Source organism: Chrysemys picta, chromosome 8 (assembly GCF_011386835.1).
Source record: "Chrysemys picta bellii isolate R12L10 chromosome 8, ASM1138683v2, whole genome shotgun sequence".
Lineage (NCBI taxonomy): Eukaryota > Metazoa > Chordata > Testudines > Emydidae > Chrysemys > Chrysemys picta.
In genome coordinates, this window is record NC_088798.1 from 19,459,694 (window position 1) to 19,481,257 (window position 21,564).

General features: G+C 41.2%; 1 protein-coding gene across 3 annotated transcripts; it reads left to right on the forward strand.

Annotated features, from left to right (window-relative positions):
- Window positions 1-6,245: 6,245 nt before the first annotated feature.
- On the forward strand, window positions 6,246-19,228 carry DYNLT5 (dynein light chain Tctex-type family member 5). Of its 3 annotated transcripts, none has more exons than XM_024103845.3 (5): window positions 6,246-6,555; window positions 7,381-7,550; window positions 9,425-9,510; window positions 16,342-16,466; window positions 17,826-19,228. In XM_024103845.3, the coding sequence occupies exons 2-5, from the start codon at window positions 7,438-7,440 to the stop codon at window positions 18,027-18,029; spliced, it is 528 nt and encodes a 175-aa protein (XP_023959613.1). In that variant the 5' UTR covers window positions 6,246-6,555; window positions 7,381-7,437; the 3' UTR covers window positions 18,030-19,228. The 3 variants fall into 3 exon arrangements, with proteins under 3 accessions (XP_023959613.1, XP_005300154.1, XP_023959614.1); XM_005300097.5 differs by having other exon boundaries at window positions 6,325-6,555; window positions 7,427-7,550; XM_024103846.3 differs by having other exon boundaries at window positions 6,410-6,555; window positions 7,398-7,550.
- Window positions 19,229-21,564: the final 2,336 nt, after the last annotated feature.

Here is a 21,564-nt window from a genome sequence, read left to right on the forward strand (position 1 = left end):
CTGTGAAAGTGAGGGATCATTGTCCAGGATGGGTTGTAGATCACTGATGATGCGTTGGAGAGGTTTAAGCTGAGGACTGTAAGTGATGGCCAGTGGAGTTCTGTTGGTTTCTCTTCTGGGCCTGTCTTGTAGCAGGAGGCTTCTGGGTACACGTCTGGCTCTGTTGATTTGTTTCTTTATTTCCTTGTGTGGGTATCGTAGTTTTGAGAATGCTTGGTGAAGATCTTGTAGGTGTTGGTCTCTGTCTGAGGGGTTGGAGCAGATGCGGTTGTACCTCAGTGCTTGGCTGTAGACGATGGATCGTGTGGTGTGACCGGGGTGGAAGCTGGAGGCATGAAGGTAGGCGTAGCGGTCGGTGGGTTTTCGGTATAGGGTGGTGTTAATGTGGCCATCGCTGATTTGTACGGTGGTGTCCAGGAAGTGGACCTCCCGTGTAGATTGGTCCAGGCTGAGGTTGATGGTGGGGTGGAAGCTGTTGAAAGCATGGTGGAATTCTTCCAGGGCCTCCTTCCCATGGGTCCAGATGATGAAGATGTCATCAATATAGCGTAGGTAGAGAAGGGGCATGAGTGGACGGGAGCTGAGGAAGCGTTGTTCCAGGTCAGCCATAAAAATGTTGGCATATTGTGGGGCCATGCGGGTGCCCATAGCGGTGCCACTGGTCTGGAGGTATATATTGTCACCAAATTTGAAATAATTGTGCGTGAGGATAAAGTCACAGAGCTCACCAATAAGTTGTGCTGTGTCATCATCAGGGATACTGTTCCTGACAGCTTGTATTCCATCTGTGTGTGGGATGTTTGTGTAGAGAGCCTCTACATCCATGGTGGCTAGGATGGTGTTTTCTGGGAGGTCACCAATGCATTGTAGTTTCCTCAGGAAATCTGTGGTGTCACGGAGATAGCTGGGAGTGCTGGTGGCGTAGGGTCTGAGTAGGGAGTCCACATATCCAGACAGTCCTTCAGTGAGAGTGCCAATGCCCGATGGCAATATACAAAAACCTGTAGGAGAACACTTCAACCTCCCTGGCCACACAATAGCAGATGTAAAGGTTGCCATCTTACAGCAAAAAAACTTCAGGACCAGACTCCAAAGAGAAACTGCTGAGCTCCAGTTCATTTGCAAATTTGACACCATCAGATCAGGATTAAACAAAGACTGTGAATGGCTATCCAACTACAGAAACAGTTTCTCCTCCCTTGGTGTTCACACCTCAACTGCTAGCAGAGCACCTCACCCTCCCTGATTGAACTAACCTCGTTATCTCCACACTGATATATACCTGCCTCTGGAGATTTCCATTACTTGCATCTGAAGAAGTGAGGTTCTTACCCACGAAAGCTTATGCTCCCAGTACTTCTGTTAGTCTCAAAGGTGCCACAGGACCCTCTGTTGCTATTGTCATTGGGTGGATTGAGTCAAATTAAGATATTACAATGTAAAGCCCTAACCCTCAAACATTTATGTATGTGTCTTCAGTGGAACTTCGCACATGCTTAACTTTCAGCATGAGTGCAAGTATTTACAGGATTGGGCCCTATTTACTAACTCTTATGTTAGTAATGCTCCAAACACCCACACTAAGTCCCAGAAGTGAATTGGATTTCCAAGTGTACTACCCTATATATTGTTTTATAAAATACCTTGTGTATAAAATGTTTAAATATGTGGATTAAGTTTCACAAGTATATTTTTAAGATTTAAGTTAAAAAGTTAGTCTGGCCTTTTTAGCCTACACATGCAATTAAATATACTGTATCTTTAGTCTATGATGCCCTAGTTACTGCTTAGTCTGTGATGAAAACTTTGCTGCTTACCTAATGTTCTCAGAGAAAAACTGTAAAAGATACAAAGATTTGTTGCACTTGACATAGTGCAGCAAAGCTTTGTATTTGATCACTGGTAATATGAATGTGTTGTATTGACTTGTTGAGGATAATCATGAAACAACATATTTTAAATGTTACTTGCCTTATAGATTAGGATACAAATATGTGGATATCATTTTTGTAAATAATGTTTTTTATAAATGTCTTTCCTTCATGATATTTCCCAATGACCCATTTCACAAAATTCTGAATATGCAATTATTTACCATATAAACTATTACAACAAATAAGGTCCCAATTTCAGAACAAAGTTTATTAATTCTATACATAAGAACAAAATTAAGTACCTGATTAAGTTGTAATTTAAATGTGATTTTTTTTCTTGAAAATAAATGAAAAACATTAAAATACTCTATTTTTTTTGTTTTGATCAGTTTCCAAATGTAGTATTTGCAATGTTATTACCACAAGTTTAAACATATGACAATGAATCAGAATTTTCTGCTGTTATCCTTGGCACCATAAATGATGAGTAATGCTTTCCCCTGTCAAAACATTTATATGGTTTTATTTTAGTCACTTTTGCTAATTTGCTAATGAAGAAAGGGAAGGGTCCCTGGCACTGCCCTGTGTCTCTCATATATTATAGGTAGTGATCATGCAATCAGATGTGTGTGATAGTTTTTGGTAATGTACTGTTTGTTAATAGTAATGTATATGTAGCATTTATAAATGTTTAACATTTATCAAATGTATGTGGACTTGATTTTGAGGCAAATGTGTCACTAATGTGTAAATAACTTGTATTCGGAAAGGATATTATGGATAAGGCTACGTTATAGTCACGGGCAGTAAATAAAAAAACCCTCTGTGTGCTGCCTCCGCCAAGAGCACCGGCTCCACAGCTCCCATTGGCCGGGCCCCACAGTGGTGCCTGCAGGCGGAAGCAGTGCACAGAGCTGCCTAGCCATGCCTCCGCCTTGGACCTGAGGGAGGGGGATGTCGCCACTTCTGGGGAGCCCACCCCCCCGAGGTAAACGCCTCCCTGAGCCCTCACCCTGTCCCGTGCCCCAACCTGGTCCTCTCCCACACCCAAACTCCTGCTGCTGCTGGGGAAGGGAGGCCCAGTGACCCGAGACTGTCCCAGCAGTGGCCAGTGCGCCTGGCCCAGAGGCCATCTGAGCAGCTCGGGCAGCCCCTGGGCCAGTTGCACCAGCTGCTGCAGAAGTCACAGAGTTCACAGAATCCGTGCTGCAGTACCCTCCTATAAACTTGCAGCCTTAATCATGGAGTAATGACTCCATAGTTAAGGTTGAATTTTGCACTTAACAGAGACTGTGAAAAATACAGCATGTCGTCCTCCTCCTCCCCCCCTCCAAAAAATACAGCACTTACTCTTTGAGTACAAAATGAATTTTCTTCTCAAAATTCACAAGCAACTCAACTAGTTTTAGGATTTAAAATTATTTAAAAATGGATCCTTCATGAAATTTATCACCCAGCATCAGACCAATTTTTCCCATAGCGCTCTCAGTAACACAATAACACACTCTTCACTCAATCTTTCTATGTAGTTCAAACTCATTGGAAACTTGTACAGAGGCTACATAAATAATTTGTTTACGGTTATTGGGGAGAAATGACCATTCTTCATAACTGAAAGTTTCTCCTTCCTCAGAGGTTCCTACTCTACTTTTGAAGTGTCCTACAGCACTTGGGTAGAGTGCTAGTCTGTGTGGTGTTGGCATATTGGGGCATCACTGAGGGCAGAATTAAGGTTGCAATGTGGGGGTGGTATGTATCTTAACTTTATATGTCATGGTTTTCAGCGATATAAGTTTACCTTAACTTATTTCCCAATTTTCAGAAGCTTAAGTTTAGCCATTCCCCACATTCTGGAAGAGTACAAGCAGCATTGGGCAACCTTAACTCTGTGTTAATGATGTTTCTGGGCCATTAATTTCCTCGTTTTTGTTTTTTAAATATTTTTCTCAGCACTCTCCTCTTCTACAGGCCAACTCTGCCCGTAAACTCCCTCAGGCTCCTTGGCAACTATTACTCCAGCCAGAGAATGCCCTTGGCTGGAGTAGTCTCCTCAATGCCTGTCCAAATTTTTCCTGCACTGCTCTGACCTCCCCTTTATAATAGGAACAGCAGCAGTGGAGGAAAGGGGAGACCTGGAGCCCCCTCCATCAGCTTAATGGAGCAGTCATGGAGATGAACTGTTAGGGATGAGGGGTATTTGTAGGAAAAGGCAGGGGGGGAAGGGCAGGAGGGCACAGATGGCTCCACTTCCTCACCCCCAATCAGTATTTCATTGCAGAGGAAGATGCTCAACTTTCCCTCTGCTATCACCGCTTCTGAGCTCCCACAGTGTAAAAGGGCCCTTTGATGATGATCTGAAAAAATGACATTTTTGAAAACCTAGCTCTTCATTAAAGTTCTAGTCATCGAACAGGGTTTCTGAAATTCCTTATATTATTGAGGGTCATCATCTAGGGCTGTGCTGCCCTCTCAGAACTCAGCATCTGTGCCAGCACACAGCACTGAGGGGCAAAAGTTGACAAAAGGGCAGCAGTACCCTCCTATAACCTTCCAAACCCCTTTTACTGTTCCAATGCCCCCTATACTTCCTTCACTGCTCTAATTCCTCTGCTATGCCCATTGCTTTTGACCACTCCACATCCACTGCTGCTGTGAGCCCATACACCCCCATACCAGTCACCTTTACCTGCCTGGTAAAGTTGGAAGGGTCATGGGGAGGAGGGAATTTGGTGGTGCTGTAAGAAGTTCATGTATCAGCTAGACCCAGGACAGTCTGGCCTAGTATGTGGAGAAGAGGCTCTGCACTTCACTTTCAATACAGGAAGCTCAGGGAGTTATGAAGTAGACCATTAATTTCAAAGAGATATTCTCAACTGAATGAGGACAATGAAACTCGGGGTACTAAGGCTTTTTGTAGTGCAATGACTTTTAAAATACTTCTAAACTGGTCCTTGTTACTGTTCAATAGTTGATCTTGGGGCAGTCCATGCTATAAATTTCACACTTAAAAATTAGATTGAGCTACCTGCATCTATACTAGTTTAGGTCAAACTAACTACAGAGCTCAAGGTGTGGAATTTTTCATGGCCCTTGACAACGTAGCTAGGTCAATCTAATTTTTCAGTGTAGAACAGTTTATAGAGCTTTTCCCCCTAGCTCTGCACCAAAAAAGTTGGAGATTTCTTCAAATGTTTGGGCATTTCGTCTTTTGGAACGGAGTTCTAATAGCACGGATTTATCTCCCCATACAGCAATCAGAGCCTGTACCTCCCGTTCGTTCCATGCTGGAGCTCTTTTGCAATTCTGGGACTCCATCATAGTCACCTCTGCTGATGAGATCTGCACTGACATGCAGATTGCCACGCTGGCCAAACAGGAACTGAGATTCTAAAATTCACAGGCCTTTCCCTGTCTTACCTGGCCAATGCATCTGAGTTGAGAGCGCTGTCCAGAGCGGTCACAATGGAGCACTCTGGGTTAGCTCCCAGAGGCCAACACCATCCAATTGCCACCTCGCTACCGCAAATTCGACCCGGCAAGGTCGATTTCAGCACTAATCCCCTCGCCGGCGAGGAGAACAGAAATCGATTTTAAGAGCCCTTTAAGGCTACATCTACACTACGGGGGGGGGGGGTTGATTTAAGATACGCAAATTCAGCTACACGAATAGCGTAGCTGAATTCGACGTATCGCAGCTGACTTACCCCGTTGTAGGGATGGCGGCAAAATCGACCTCTGCGGCTTCCCGTCGACGGCGCTTACTCCCACCTCCGCTGGTGGAGTAAGAGCGTCAATTCGGGGATCGATTGTCGCCTCCCGACGGGACGCGATAAATCTATCCCCGAGAGGTCGATTTCTACCCGCCGATTCAGGCGGGTAGTGTAGACCCAGCCTAAGTAAAAAAACCAGCTTTGTCGTGTGGAGGGGTGCAGGGCTAAATCGACGTAATGCTGCTAAATTCGACCTAAACTCGTAGTGTAGACCAGGGCTGAGGCAGCGAGGAGGAGCCTGATCTCCTCATGCTGCTGCTGGGCAGAGAGGGACCCCGCCAGCCACAGAGCACAGCTGCCCCTGCGCGGGCTCTACGGCCGCCCTTCTGCGCCCGACAGACCCTCTCCGAGGGCGTCGCCGTGCTCAGGGCCCGCCGGTCCCAGCAACCCCCTGGACGAGCGTAGCCCGAGCTGGAGCCCTGTGGGCTGCTACGCTGCACCGCAGCCTGCGGAGAGAAACTCGGGCGAGGAGACGGCGCGGGGCCGGGCTCCCTTTGCCCGCGCTAGTCCTCGCGTTCCAAAGGGGCGGGCGGCAGAACGCGGCTCGCGCGCGTGGCTGGGCGCTCACGGTCACCGCACCCCCCCCGAACGTTCCCAGGCCAGACCCGCCCGAGAGGGGAGGAGGCGAGGGCAGCGCCGCGGGGAGGTCAAGCCAGCAGCCCCGCCCCCTGCCGCCATCCAATCAGAGGTGGAAGGGGGCGAGCCAAGCCGGCCCGGATAGAACCCGGCTCCCACATGCTGCCCCCGCCCCGCTGGCCGGGGTAAGCCCCTCTCCGCAGCGTCTGGGCCGGGCCCAGGGTGGGAGCCGCCCCCGGCAGGAGGCCCTGGAGGGGGGCGTGTTTGGCCGTAACCCTGGAAACCAGCAGCGGCCGCCGCTTCTTTGGCAAGCGGCACTTCGGCTGCGGGCGGGGGTGAGTGCGGGGCTGGGTCCGGGGGAGTGCGGGCCCTGCGGGGCTGGTCGGGGGTGGATCGGCGTGGGGGAGCTGGAGGTATGGCGGGGGCTGTGCTGCTGGGTGGGAAGCAGGGTAATGGGGCTGGGCTGACCCAAAGCTCCCATCTGTTTGCTCTGTATCCTCAAGGAACCCGTGGTTTTCCATATAGAATCCTGGCTAACGCTTCTGTAGCCCCTTTCACCCCCGAGCTCGCCACACCCGTTCTGTCTGTAGTAGCCCTGGGCTGCGCTTTGCAGCAGGGCGGGGATTAGCAGGGACTGAGTAGAATGTGTGTCCCCCAACAGCAGATCAGACCACAGGTTTTCAGAGGTGGCTCTGCTCTGAAGACTATGTAAAAAGAGACCTCTTCTTACTCAGTAGTTCTCCCCTTTGTGTGTCAGTCACTCACCTCTGCTGACTGTAGTGACGAAAATGTTATTACTTTTTACTCCAGTTAGTCCTGCGAGATGATAAAGGGTTTGTTAGCGATCCTTAACTATAGCGTGGCTATTGCTACACCAAGAGAAACCTAGTTGTGGGGCTATAACATCTTAATTCTGTTGCTAAAATCCTATCACTTTACTTTCTGTACTAACTCTTTACTGCAAACTCAAAACAGAGATATCATTTTGTAGTCAATGATGCCCCACTCCTAGTTCAGTTGTTTCTGATTGGGTACGTGGAACAAACTTTAGGCCAAGGTTCACTGTAATATTGTAAAATCTCCTTTGGACCAATCAGTTTTTGATAGAGCACATACTTCCATATACTTGATTTGCTAACTTATTTATACTGTTACTACAGCCACCTGTATGTTTCAGGGTCTCTATCATACTATGTACGTTCTCAGATTTAATAGACATGTCGGACATAGCTAAGGATAAGGCAGCACGCCTGTTAAAGAAAAGAGGCAGCGTATCCTCTCTAAGCAGTCATGAAGTAAGAGCAAAAGAAATCACTGGAAAAAACAAAGAGTAAGTAGTTTTTCTAATTTGGATTATAAAATGTAAATATATCAGGAAAATGTTGCATTGAGAAATAAAAAAAGGTAATGGATGAGGGGATGTTTTGAATCTAACTCCTGTTTCTGAAGCATTATGAGAGAGCTTCTTTGCACAGTAATTACAAAGGAAAAAAGTTCTGTGATTCAAGCATCACTGTAAGAGTGCTTTTTCTCATCATGATTACTTCACTAAATCTGAGGAACCCATAAATGTTTGGGACCCTTTTAGTCCAAACCTATAGTCATAAGCAACAAGTTTAATGTTAGTTGATGTAATTGTTTTGGGGATTACTTCAAGAAGAACTATGGTAAAGGTTCATCCTTAGCCCCATGTCTCAAACTGCTTAATGCTCTGGCTGCAATCCAGCAAAACACTTTAAGGATATGAGTAATCCCACTGAAGTCAGTAGGATTACTCGCATTTTAAAGTTAAGCAAGTGCTTAAATGTTTGGATCAGGGCCCGTATGCTGAGATCAAGCCCATGGAGAGTACCCACTTTAAAATGTTCATTGTAACTGGGTGGTTTCCTTGTTTTTTGTCTTGGTGAGGGAGGAACTTCTTAAAGGCTTAAATTCCTTTTTTTTAGAGATTTTTTTGAAGATCTAGCTCCCTCTCAGAAACCTTTCCCTCCACCATCTTTAAAGGGAAGAGGGAAAGTTCATATCTGGGATTTCACTCTTCTAATTATTCCTTCCAATGTGCATTCTGAGCACAGCTTCTGTTTTAAAAACTAATGTGTATTTAAGAAAAAAACATTTTGAATTTGCTAGCTGTGATGGGTTGAGTAAAGCAAACCAATCACTTTTTTAAACATTAATTTGGTTTTACTATAGCAAACACAGTAATGAAGCCGAGAATTTAGAATGGATTTAGAATGCAATGTTTCTCCAATCACCTTTATAAATGCATAGCTGATGGCTGCCATGTTGGAGATTGAACCAGGAACCTCCAGAGTGAAAATTATGAGCTGCTACATTGTGAGCTAAAGCGTGGAGGCTATAACAACTCATATCCCCTGTGGATTTGCACAGTGGGAAACAATAACCCATTCGCCAGCGGGTTCCATTTGGAACCAGAAGGTAGATTTACTCTGACTCCTGGTGAAATATTCTAGAGTATTCCTTTAAGGGACACCTCAGTCCACAGACTTGCTTGGCAGTGGTTTGGATACAAAGAAGCATAACAAAGTATTTACAAAAATTATATTTTGTAAAGCTGTATTTTTAAGGTGAATTTTGTCTGCTTCTTATATTGCACCCAATTCTGTGGTATTAGAGTTCCTATCAGATTGATTTTATTTATCTCGATCCCACCATCCTACTTAAAATTAAGTAGTTGGCCACCTAGCTGCTTCTAAATGCTGGGCTTCATTGCTGTATTTCTGTTCTAGTAAAACCAAGTTAAAGTTTAAAAGTGATCATTTTGCTTTACTCTGCTCAACCCCATGCAGCTAGAAAATTCAATTTTTTTTCTTAAATGCACATTAATTTCCAAAACATAACCTTTGTTTAGAATGCAGTCTGGCAAATTTAATGCATTATGTCCTTTGAAAATAGGTAGCTTTACAAGAAAGAGCAGATCTTTTGTTTCCACTACTCTTGAGTGTTTAACTGGGTGTAATGATGTGTCCCACTGAGTGGCAGCATATTTCTTTAGTCCCTAATGTCCTGAGAAAAGGCATTCTTAACTGATCCCATTTTGAATTAAACAAGTCCAAAATTATCTTAACATTTTCTGAGAGAAAGAGCTGTGTTTCTGTACCATCTAAAATTTTGAATCTATTTTTATCAACATAGTTTTCAATATACACTAGTTTATACAGTCACTTTTTGAATTATTTTTAGCTCCATGAGTACAGTATCTTATATGGATGAACCTGGCCATGATATTCCTCGTCTTGCCATTCAGTTGGAGAACACTTATCAGCTGGGTATGGAACACTTCCTCCTCCATCTCACACTAAAAAAATAAGCTCAATACAGGTGATTGGGTGAAATTTAATGGTCTGTGATATATCTGTTAAATTAATTGCTCTAATGTTCCCTTCTGGTCTTAAACTCTATGAATCCAAAATGTGAACTGTATAACTCAGATATTGCCTAAATCGAGAAACAGTCAAAATGTAGTCAGTTTTGAAAATAATTAAAACTACTGTCATTTCTATTAATACATTTGCCCCTGAGTCCTCTTTATCAGTTTTTGTGGTTTTACAATCACCTCTCCCTGTTTAAAAACAAAACCAAAAACACATCACACCTCTCCCTGTTGCTGTGTAAAAAACCGACAGGGGAAACACTGAAACAGGCTAGATGCCAAATTGCAGTTAAATGCATCACGTTATCAAATTAACAATTTAAAATTCAGAGAAAAATGTTTTTCTCTAAACTTTCAGTTATTATAATATTAGGTGCCATCTGTAACAATGGTAAGTTGAAAATGTTCAGGGAGCAGTGGGATTTTGAAGTTGATAGGATCTCTTTAAGATAACTATTTCTTTTATCAAGAGTGCTTTCTCTTAATTTGTAGACTGGGAGGCACAGTAATTTATCGGTTTGATTTATTTATATTGAGGTAATACTAAGGGCTCCAGATCAAGTCCACTCTGTGGTAGGTACTGTACAAACTCATAACAATTTGGGGCAGGGACAGTTTTTTTGTTATGGTCATGATGGCTCCCGATAAAACAGCTTTATCATAATAAGAGTCTCAGCACAAGAGAATATTGGGGATCAACATTTGTCTTAGTTTAGAATCGAAAACCGCATGATGTATATTTTGACTGAAAACAAAATTTAGGTGTCTAAAGTTTGGCGTGTGTAAGGTACTACTAATCCAGATAATAGCAAGAGAAGGAGTTTATCCTTTTTGGCAAAAGGTATAGGAGCATGGTAGATGGATAAAGCTTGTCCACTTCATGTCCTTAGAGCTAGGTGGGAAACAGTTTTCACATCCCAGTATGATATTTGAGATTTAAAAAAAAATAAAAAAAATCCCATTTTGAATTGGGACAAAAAGTTGCAACCTTGAAAACTTTCGTGAACTAACAAACCAAAAAAGATTTCAGGTTGGGTTCAAAATTTTGTTTTGATAATTTCAAATTGTTTCAGTTAAATTTCAACCATTTTTCATTTTTAATCTTTTACTTTTTTTTTTTTTTTAATTCCCATCCATCAGCTCAACAGCAATGATGCGCCAAATGAAGTCTTTCCTCCACTTTCTATCTTGAACAAAGCTGTGAAGCTGGTACATCTTTAAACATTTTTGTTCTGTCATTCTTCACTGCATTTATCCAATGCATCCTCCATCTTCCTGTTTCTAGTTCCATGCATTCTGGTATTTATTGCCATGTATGGTATCCTTTCTGAGTCCATTCTTGATATGTGTGCAAACCCATCACAGTTGTCTTTCTTGAGTCTTCTGGAAGTGTATTATATCTGGCCCTAGCTGTTTTCTTCTCTCTTCATTTTTCATTTTCTGCAGTCTTGAAGCTCAATATTCCCCTCAGCCAGTTCATTTCTGGAGTGTAAAATCTTTTGTCCTTCAGATTTCCTCATATACTAGCATTCCAATCTGTATAGCAAGTATCAGCATGACAGTTGTCTCATATATGTTGATTTTTGTTTTTATCAAAATGTCTTTAGCCTTCCAGATCTTGCAGTTTTTCAAATGCAGTGGTGTAGCTAGTCCAATTCTTGTTTTTTATGTCATCTTCACAATTCCCATTCTTTGATACTCCTTCCCATTCTACCTTGTCAGTTATTCTCTGTAAATCCTCGTTAGTCAATTCTGGGAGGTCCATGTCATCTCTGAATCGAAGACTCCTCCCTTTTCATCTCTCAGTGCTACAGCCATTATTGCTTCCAGTACCAAGTAAAACAAATCTGGTGATTGCATGCACTCCTGTTGTCGTGCTGAACCATTCCATCAGGTTTTTGGCTACTCTCGCTGCACTCATTGATTTGCTGTAGATATTTTCTATCGGCTTGATCAATTTTGGGGCGCTGCTATACGTTGTCATAACTTGCCATAACCCTTTCTGCTAAATGAAAAGCCTCTTTGAAGTCTATAGAGTTGTAGTAATAGGTTTGGTTGTGTTCTGTGTATTTGTCTGATATTTGTTTTATCACAAATAACTGATCTGTTGTAATTCGGTCTGGTCTAAATCCAGCCTGTTCCTTTGCAGGTGCCATTTCCTCTTCATTCTCTTCTGCAACCTCTTGGTGAATGCTTTCTCTGGTGCTATTTTACTGTAACTAACTTAAATTTCTAAATGAAATGTTTCAAAACAGGAAACGGCAATTTTTCATTTCTAACCGTTTGAAACAGAAGGTCAATTTTGAAACTTATTGTCAGGGTGGATTTAAATCACGAGTCAGGAAGACTTGATTTAATCATGGATTTCTACATAAAATGCATTCTTATTGGTTGTTATAACCTTAATACATATCTTCACAACTCAGAGATAGATGTAGGTTTCATTTTTAGAAGGCACACACTATACATTTTTAAAGTGATTTATTTTGAAAACTTTTCAGATTAATTTTACAGTTATATCAGAAAATGAATGTTTGGTTATTTCACTTACAAAGGTAATTGAACCAGATAGTTCACCTCCCAATGACTTCATAAATATCTCCAATTCAACAGGTTAATCATTAATATTTGGAGGATTTTCTTGTCATGTTGTATTAGGAGGAGAACATCACCAGACAGACATTTAAATTGTTTTATTTAACTAAAACAACAACGTTATGTGTTTTGGATTTTTTTCTTCAACAGCAAACATATAATATTTTAACAAAACAAGCATATGAATTTTTGAATTTAGTTAAACATTCAAGTTTTTTTAAATCAGGTTTCTTTTTGTTAAAATGGTTTTTAACTAAAATAGTTAAATGAAATATAAAAAAAAAATTAAATCGACTATGTCAGCCAGGCCAACATGAGAAACTTAAAACATTGGCTTCTGCAGCTAAGTCAGTCATCTTCAGCTTCATTTTCCTGATTGTTCATAATCTGGAAAAGAAAAACAAGCTTTCCTAGGTCCCAAACGATTTCTCAATTTGGAATGAATTAGTCCAAAGGAAGAAAATATTCTTTCTACACCGGCAGAAGAAGCTACTGGTGTTAAAAATGAGATTATCACTTCAACAGTCTCTGAATCCAAGTGCTTAAGTGACTTCCGCCAATTCACTGGTGTGACTTTCTTTAAAACATCATCAGCAAACATATATTTCTTGAATGGTTCTTATTCCCAAACTGGGTGTTCTTTTATGGCCTGCTGCCATTATAGTTTTTCCCTTCTAGTGAGAGAATGGTATGGTAGATCTCAAATCAATAAAGGCTACACTCAGAAAGACCTCAAGACTTCTGGAATATACTGCTCAAACAGTTTCACTTTTGTTTCTACTGCCTGTCTCTCCCTTCTCACATTTATCTCCAGACTTCTTCTCCTTTTCCAGATCTGTTCTGCCCCCAACAATCTTCTATTCATTGAACTTTTTGAAACTTTTCACTTTTAGAGAGCAGTAAGGGATTGACTCCGTGTACAAAAATTTGCAGAGGGACAATAGGGTTGAGGTCTGTTATTTCTCACCTCTATATATTATTTATATATTCATGTAAAAACATTTTTGCTGGTAACAAGCATGTTCTCTCTGGAGATACACATCCACCGTTTGAGAACTGCAAAACTAAGCATCTCTGATGGTATCTTCTAGACTGAACACTGAATCCCATGGGGTAAATAGAAAGATTAACCGAAATAATCTATACAGAAGCCCCTGGAACCCCATAAGATTGGGTCCCTAAACCATGAACTATTGGAACTCATTTACAAAACTTTTCTTAAACATTACATCAATGTATTGTCTCATACTATAGAATTAGAATTTATATTCCCTATTCCATGATGAGATATCTTTGAGCTACAATGTATCTTGCTTGATTAAAACGATCTTTAGGCAGGTTTTTTCCTCAAAGAGCATTTTATCAAAAAAAAAATCCGATTTTTATTTTTTTTTAAATCATTGATTTTTATCCACCATGTTTATTGTTCGAGTCAAGAAACTTATTGAAACTGACGTTTTTCCACAAACAGTTTCAGTGAGGACTATCAACATTTTTCAATGGGAAGATGATTTGCTGAAAAATTCTGACTAGCTGTACATGGCCCACTTGTAGATCTTGCAAATTATCTTCCTGTAAGGCAGTGCATAAGAATGTACTTAGAACACTTTATAGGATCAAACAAGTGTACGTTTCTGCCACATAACTGCCTGATCCACAACCACATTTTTCCAAGAAGATGATAGAGTATGCTTGAATTTTGAGGCAAATGAGGAAGGAAATACTCCAGCTGCTGGTATTCTGATGCCTATAGTACTTCCAGTATTTTGAAGGGTATTCCATCCAGCATGCAAGGCGTATAACAATCTGTAGGTATTTTTTGTGTGCACCTTAGTTGGTTAATGATCAAAAAACACTCAGATACTATGGAGAAGAGGTTTAAAAAAAACCGTAGATCAAAATAAACCCAAAAGGGAATTGTGGGGGAGGGGTCACAAGGTTATTGTAGGGGCGGTTGCGGTACTGCTACCCTTACTTCTGCGCTGCTGCTGGTGGCGGCGCTTCCTTCAGAGCTGGGCAGCTGGCCAGGAGCCCAGTTCTGAAGGCCGAGCGACCACCAGCAGCAGTAAGGATGGCACGGTATGGTACTGCCATCCTTACTTCTGCACTGCTGCCTGTAGAGCTGGACCCTTAATCAGCAGCCGCCACTCTCTGGCTGCCAAGTTCTGAAGGCAGCGCAGAAGTAAGGGTGGCAATACCATGACCCTCCTAAAATAACCGTCTGACCCCACTTCCTCCCCCCCCCCCCGTGCCTCAATTTTGGGTCAGGACCCCCAATTTGAGAAACACTGGTCTCCCCTGTGAAATTTGTATAGTATAGGGTAAAAGCACACAGAAGACCACATTTTACTGGGGGAGACCAGATTGCATGGTCCGTGATGTATTTTTCATGGCTATGAATTTGGTAGGGCCCTAGTCATAACATTTGTTTCAAGTGGTTATTAGCAGATCACAGCTAGCCATATATTTACTCTCCAATTAGAGTCGTAGCCGTGTTAGTCTGTTCACCTGCACATCTGCCAATGGGATATATGCCATCATGTGCCAGCAATGCCCCTCTGCCATGTACATTGGCCAAACCGGACAGTCTCTACACAAAAGAATAAATGGACACAAATCAGACGTCAAGAATTATAACATTCAAAAACCAGCCGAAGAACACCTCAAACTCCCTGGACACTCAATTATAGACCTAAAAGTGGCAATTCTTCAACAACAAAAACTTCAAAAACAGACCCAGCTAGAAACTGGAATTAATTTGCAAACTGGACACCATCAAATTAGGCCTGAATAAAGACTGGGCATGGATGGGTCATTACACAAACTTAAAACTATTTCCCCATGCTAATTTTCCCCCCTACTGTTACTCATACCTTCTTGTCAGCTGTTTGAAATGGGCCACCCTAATTACCCCTACAAAGGTGATTTTTCCTCCTGCTGATAATAGCCCACTTTAATTGATTTGTCTCGTTAGAATTAGTAAGGCAACCCCCATCTTTTCATGTTCTGTGTGTTTGTATTGTGTGTGTGTGTGTGTGTGTGTATAGATGTAGGTAGATATATAATAAAATAATCTTCCTACTGTATTTTCCACTCCATGCATCAGATGAAGTGGGTTGTAGCCCACGAAAGCTTATGCCCAAATAAATTTGTTAGGCCAGGTCTACACTACCCCCCTAATTCGAACTAAGGTACGCAACTTCAGCTACGTGAATAACGTAGCTGAAGTTCGAAGTACCTTAGTTCGAACTTACCTTGGTCCACACTCGGCAGGCAGGCTCCCCCGTCGACTCCGCGGTACTCCTCTCGCCGAGCTGGAGTACCGCAGTCGACGGCGAGCACTTCCGGGTTCGATTTATCGTGTCCAGACTAGACGCGATAAGTCGAACCCAGAAGTTCGATTGCCAGCCGCCGAACTAGCGGGTAAGTGTAGCCAAGGCCTTAGTCTCTAAGGCGCCACAAGTACCTGTACTCCTCGTTCTTTTTCCAATTAGAAAGATCCATTGATATCTTACATTCTTGTTTTACATGTCAGTTTAATTTTCTGGTAAAAATTCTGGAGGGGAATGAGAACAAACAAGGAATCTCGTTAAAAATTCCCAAAGTGCTACAAACCTTAACTTGTTTATACTTAATTTCCTGGTAAATCTATTACAAACTTGTAGTTAAAGAGAAAAAATATGAATTTGAAGGTGCTTTATTTTCCAATAATAAAAACCACTCTTTCTCTGTTTAATTTGTGGGTGAATTAATGTTCTTGAAATGAAATATTGTCATAGCACTGGTTAGAACCAGAGCTGCTGTGCAAGGTTAAACGAAGCATCTCAGTCCTGATCTCTAGCATCCCTCCTGTTTCAGTTCTGGGGCTCTTTTAAATAGACTTAAACCCATACCAAATTGTGTGATAGCTTTATAATTAGAGATCCATAAAAATATTTTTAGTTTTCACCTGATCCAGGATTTGAATTCAGAGAGAGAGAGAGATAACTAGTATACTAGTTCACTGTTCTAATTAACCCCCTTTCATTGGTCATTTTGATTAGTCGGTTTAAAAAGGCAGTTTACAATGTGTTCAGTTATTCTCAACATGGATTTATAAATTAAAGCACTATAAAATATCTACATATACCAGGTCCTGCAAAACGTTTTCCAGTGGTCACAGTAAATAATATTTTGAAGGATGTGCTGACTAATTATCTTCAAGAAGAAAAATATGAAGCAGAGCTATGCAGACAAATGACCAAGACCATCTCTGAGGTATAAAAAATAAATTATTAGTACAATTAGGCTTTTGGAGTAAATTATGGGTCAGATTCACCCCCTTCTCAAATCCATGTATTGAGGGGTCTTTCATGTACAGTCTCCCCACTTTCTCTGGTGGACCCTTTTCTGTATGTCTGGGGTATGCATTGGGGAGGGGAACATGACTTGTAAGGCTTGTGACAAGTGGGCGGGCCAGAGACTGCACATCATCCTTCCTCTGGTCCTCAAAATTTACCCAGAAAATGGAACAGTCCCAAGCTGTAGTAACTATTGTGCATATCCCCTGGGACGGTCACAGGGACTACTGTGACCAGTGGGGAATGGCTCCATTGAACTTGTCCTCCCAAGGAACCATGTGAGTGGACATTAGGTGTACCAGAGGCAATGTGGGAGCATAGTGCTAACTCTCCTTCTATGGATCCCCAGCATGGACCAGATTTGGGGATAGGCAAACCCTGTACCCCTGGCAGGACAATGCCTCAGATTTTTTTTCTTCAAAATCTCCTTTCCTTGGCTTTTCATGTCGGAAGACACAATATTAGTAAGTAGAATGTAGGGTTTAGGGAAACTAAAACGAGTGAACCAAAGGTATGAAGTTAAAATCTATTAAATCCCTGTGTGGATGCTCTCATTTAAAAGTTAAGTGGCCTCAGTTCACTGAACTTAATCCTCCAGAAACATCCAGAATAGCCCCTCAGTGATACTTATGCATTTGTGCTGTCGCAAATTCTGCTTGGTAACATGTGCAAGTCTTCAGTGAGTTTGCTTAGGTGTAATAGAGTGAAACTTGGGCATCATCAACAGATTTGTTTGTTGAGAAAGAATAGCATATGCAACTTGTTCTTTTAGCAAAAATGGGTCTGTAAGGCTAACAGGAGTAAAAGGCAGTAAAAACTTGTGTGTTTGCGTATTTTTGTTTAGTTTTGTACATTTTAGTCAACAACTGAATACACACATGGAGACAATCTCTTAAGAGTGAAGGTGCCATCTTTTTCATAGACAGTTTTCATATTTGAACTGTGCTTTGCTCTCGCTAACTATTCAAGAAGCTGCCACTACTTTTTTAAATGCAACTCCTAAAGTTAATCCTTTGGGGATATGGCATTTCCAAGAACTGATATCACTATAATCAGTGTTGAAAATACTGTTGGCACTGTAACCTCAGTCTCACATATTCCACCCTCTAGTGGTACTGGAATACTTACAGGATGATGTTGCAAGTCTGTGGTTAGGTGATTACCAACAAGATTCTTGAACATGTTGCATACAGTATTACTAGACATTTTTATACAATACTGTATCAGTGCAGTGATTTTTACCTGTGAACCTACTGAACATGTTTCTCTCTTATAGGTTATTAAGGCTCGGGTAAAAGACCTTATGATACCAAGGTACAAAATTATTGTGATTGTACATATTGGACAACTAAATGAACAGAGCATGCGAATTGGAAGCAGATGCATTTGGGATCCTGCGAGTGATACGTTTTCATCGTATGCTTTCAAAAATACCTCCCTGTTTGGTCTTGCAAATGTCTATGCTGTTTATTTTGAATAATGAAAAGCTCTAATTTATCAGTGGAAGAAAAATATCTAACTTACCATGTTTATATTGTAGAAAAACTGTTAGAAGACAGTCAGTTTACATTTTGTTTTAAAATGGGGGAAATAAACCTTTCAGTGGTAAATGTAATAATCATGCACACTTAAACCATTTTCTACTCTTGCTACTTTCCACAGGAAATGATTCATACTAAAATGACATTTTGCACCTGACTCTTTAATTGTTTTTTAGAACCACATATCACTGTATTGACTTGTATCATTGTTATTTGCTCTAATTAAATCCTGGTCCTCAGTTTCAGTCCCAAGTAAAAGGGCTTTGTGCATAAGGCCAATATGGGATTTGCAGAAGTAAAAAAAATCCTTCCCTTCCGCCCTCATCTTAGAGTTAAAATGTTGGGCAGCTGCACAACCATGTCATGAGCTCTGACCAGTACCCTAAAAGGTTTTACAAGTGGGAGATCCACACAACTCATTGTCTTCAGCCCTCCTCTGGCAGAGGAACTGTCCATGTCCACCCCCTTCTCATGTGGCATCTCTGGCTCAATTTCCCCAATGGAGTCTTCAGCACATTTTAGTTATGGATGTGGTTTAGGCCTCTTGCCAAGTCACTGAGGAAGATCTACCCCTTCCATGTTAGCGAAGTCCCCAAGTCAAAGTCCAACGTAAACACAAACCACAAGAATCTTTGGCCTTCTGGGCTCAAATTTCATCCCCCTTCCTTTCGCGCAGATCCCAGCTGTAGCAGCTTGTCTTCACCACCACCAACAGGTTCCTGGTAACAAATTAAACTGTCCTTCCTGGTTGGTCCCCAAGTAAGATGGCTTTCTGCTTTTAACTGCCCTCTCCATGCCTGACAGCTCTTGCAGGTGAAGCAGGGTGGGGCCAATTACATATACCCCATCAGACCTTCTTTCCTTTCCTCCTGCTCCTATTTCCAGTGTTGGAGAACTGTAGATGTTCCACTGTTTGTTTGGGGTTTTTTGTTTTTGCAATGAGAGGATTTTGGCCCTTAACTAGTAAGAATTAAGAGCTCTGAGGAAAATCTGGATAAGAATCATGACAGGTAACAACAGTTAATTATGTTCAGAAATGTTTTATTGTACTGTAAGCAGCAATGTGTCTAATCTGTGGTATGTATATGAAATTCCGTTTCCATTTTACTTATAATAAAGTAAATTTAATTAGTTAAAACTGCACTGTGCAAGACTTGGAATTAATGTTTTAATTAAGGTGGTTTTATTTCTTTCTTGTTTCTGGATTAATATAGAAATCCTGTTAAATCCTTGTCTACTCACCTTTATCTTTTGGGCTATGTCTACACTACAGACCTTACAGTGGAACAGCTGTACCGCTATAGCCTTGCCGCTGTAAGGTCTCCTGTGGGTAGCCATTCTATGCCGAGGGGAGAGAGCTCTCCTGCTGGCATAATTAAGCCACCCCCAATGAGCAGCATTAGCTATGTGGGCAGGAGAGCCTCTCCTACCGACACAGCGTGTCCACAGCACTTTTGTCGGTCAAACTTTTGTCGGTCAGGGATGGTTGGTTTTTTGTTTGTTTGTTTTCACATCCCTGACCGACAAAAGTTTGACTGACAAAAGAGGTAGCGTAGACAAAGCCGTAGTTCCTTAAAAGGCTTAAATGTGTTATCTGTTCTGCTCCTTGTCATTTTTATACCTACAAGTACACACCTTGAAAACAGTTGATAAATTACCCACAAAAGTTGAGATGACAATATTCAGAATAGAAGGGGAAAACACTTTTCTTTAAATAGCATAAGAAATTTGACATTGCCAGATACCATTTTCTACCCAAACGTACCAAGTGATTTTTAATTGTTACATCAGGGTACCACTAAGGCAGAGCATGAGGTCATCTTAAATGCTGAAAACAGAATATATAGATATTAGGGATATTTGCTGCTCTGGATTCACTTATGGAATCCCCATTGATACAAAAAATGTTGTGGACAAAGATGGAATTTTTACCCCATACAAAACCCTTTATATTACATTTCTGTGGGCCAGGTTCCAAACTTCTGGTATAGGGAGAAGCAGCATCCTTGCACCATTAAAAACCTTTTCTTTTGGTTCTAAGGGGACTCCTCCTGAGGGGTGGCAGGAGATGCTTCCACCCTAAATGGAAAAGTACCAGATTTAAGATGGATTTCATTATCCGGTGACATGGTCACTTGTCATTGTAAGACCCCCAGCCTCCATGCTTCCAGGGTTGGCCCACACATACACAGGAAGCTTTGCAAGTAAACATCTATTTACAGTTCATTGATTCTGAAGCACCCTTAATGGCTTCCACTTAATATGTTTACATCAGTAATACAAGTTTGTCTTATTCTCCTAACTTCAGACATAGAAATAATACATGCAAATAAATAGGATGAACACACTCAGTAGATTATAAGAACAGGAGTACTTGTGGCACCTTAGAGACTAACAAATTTATTAGAGCATAAGCTTTCGTGGACTACAGCCCACTTCTTCGGATGCATATAGAATGGAACATATATTGAGGAGATATATATACACACATACAGAGAGCATAAACAGGTGGGAGTTGTCTTACCAACTCTGAGAGGCCAATTAATTAAGAGAAAAAAAACTTTTGAAGTGATAATCAAGCTAGGCCAGTCAGTAGATTATAAGCTTTGTAATGATACCTTACAAGAGACCTTTTGCATAAAGCATATTCCAGTTACATCGTATTCACATTCATAAGCATATTTTCATAAAGCATACAGAGTGCAACATCACAGAGTTGTGGGAGGAGGAGGGGAGAAATGTCCTTATATGGTATGCAGGTCAATTTCACCTGATTAAGTCCGCCTTCCATACAGCTTGCATTTTAGATCTGTGCACTTTAGAGACCTGTTGATCTATTGGATGGATGAGATCATATTCATGCACATATCACTCCCATAATAAGCTTTACCCAGGAATTTTCATGGAAGATCAAAATGTACCATGATTCCAAGCAGGTCTGCTTGGGTTTTAATTTTATAGTAGAAAACAAATATGTAGAACTCAGGTTTTAAATTAAGTGACTTTCTAAAGTGTCAAAAATAAATCTCTCTTGGTGTTTGAGAAACACTGAGCTGGTTTCTATTTATTTTTATACATAGAGCCATGTGGGTTTATAGTTAATGTTCCATCAGAAGTGGCTATAGTTTAGCAAAAGTGAAAATAGCACTGCAGCGTCTGCAATATGAACCAACTGGTTTTAGCTCTTGATGTTAAATAAACTTAGCTTTACAACATAAAAAAATCATATACTGAACTGTAAAAAAGAAAAAAGAAAAAAAAACCATGACCCAGATATGGCAGGGGATTCAGTTTTATCTTGTTGTAGAGTGTCCAGGGCCTAACTTTTATAGCTTGTTGCTTAACCAGCTGATGTACGTTACTCCATGGATCATTTACTTTTTTTGAGTCTTTCATCTCCTTTTTTTATAAGATAAAGCAGGGGTGTTTCCAAAAGATGGTAAAAATCTGGTAAAAAAGCCTCTAAGACTTCTG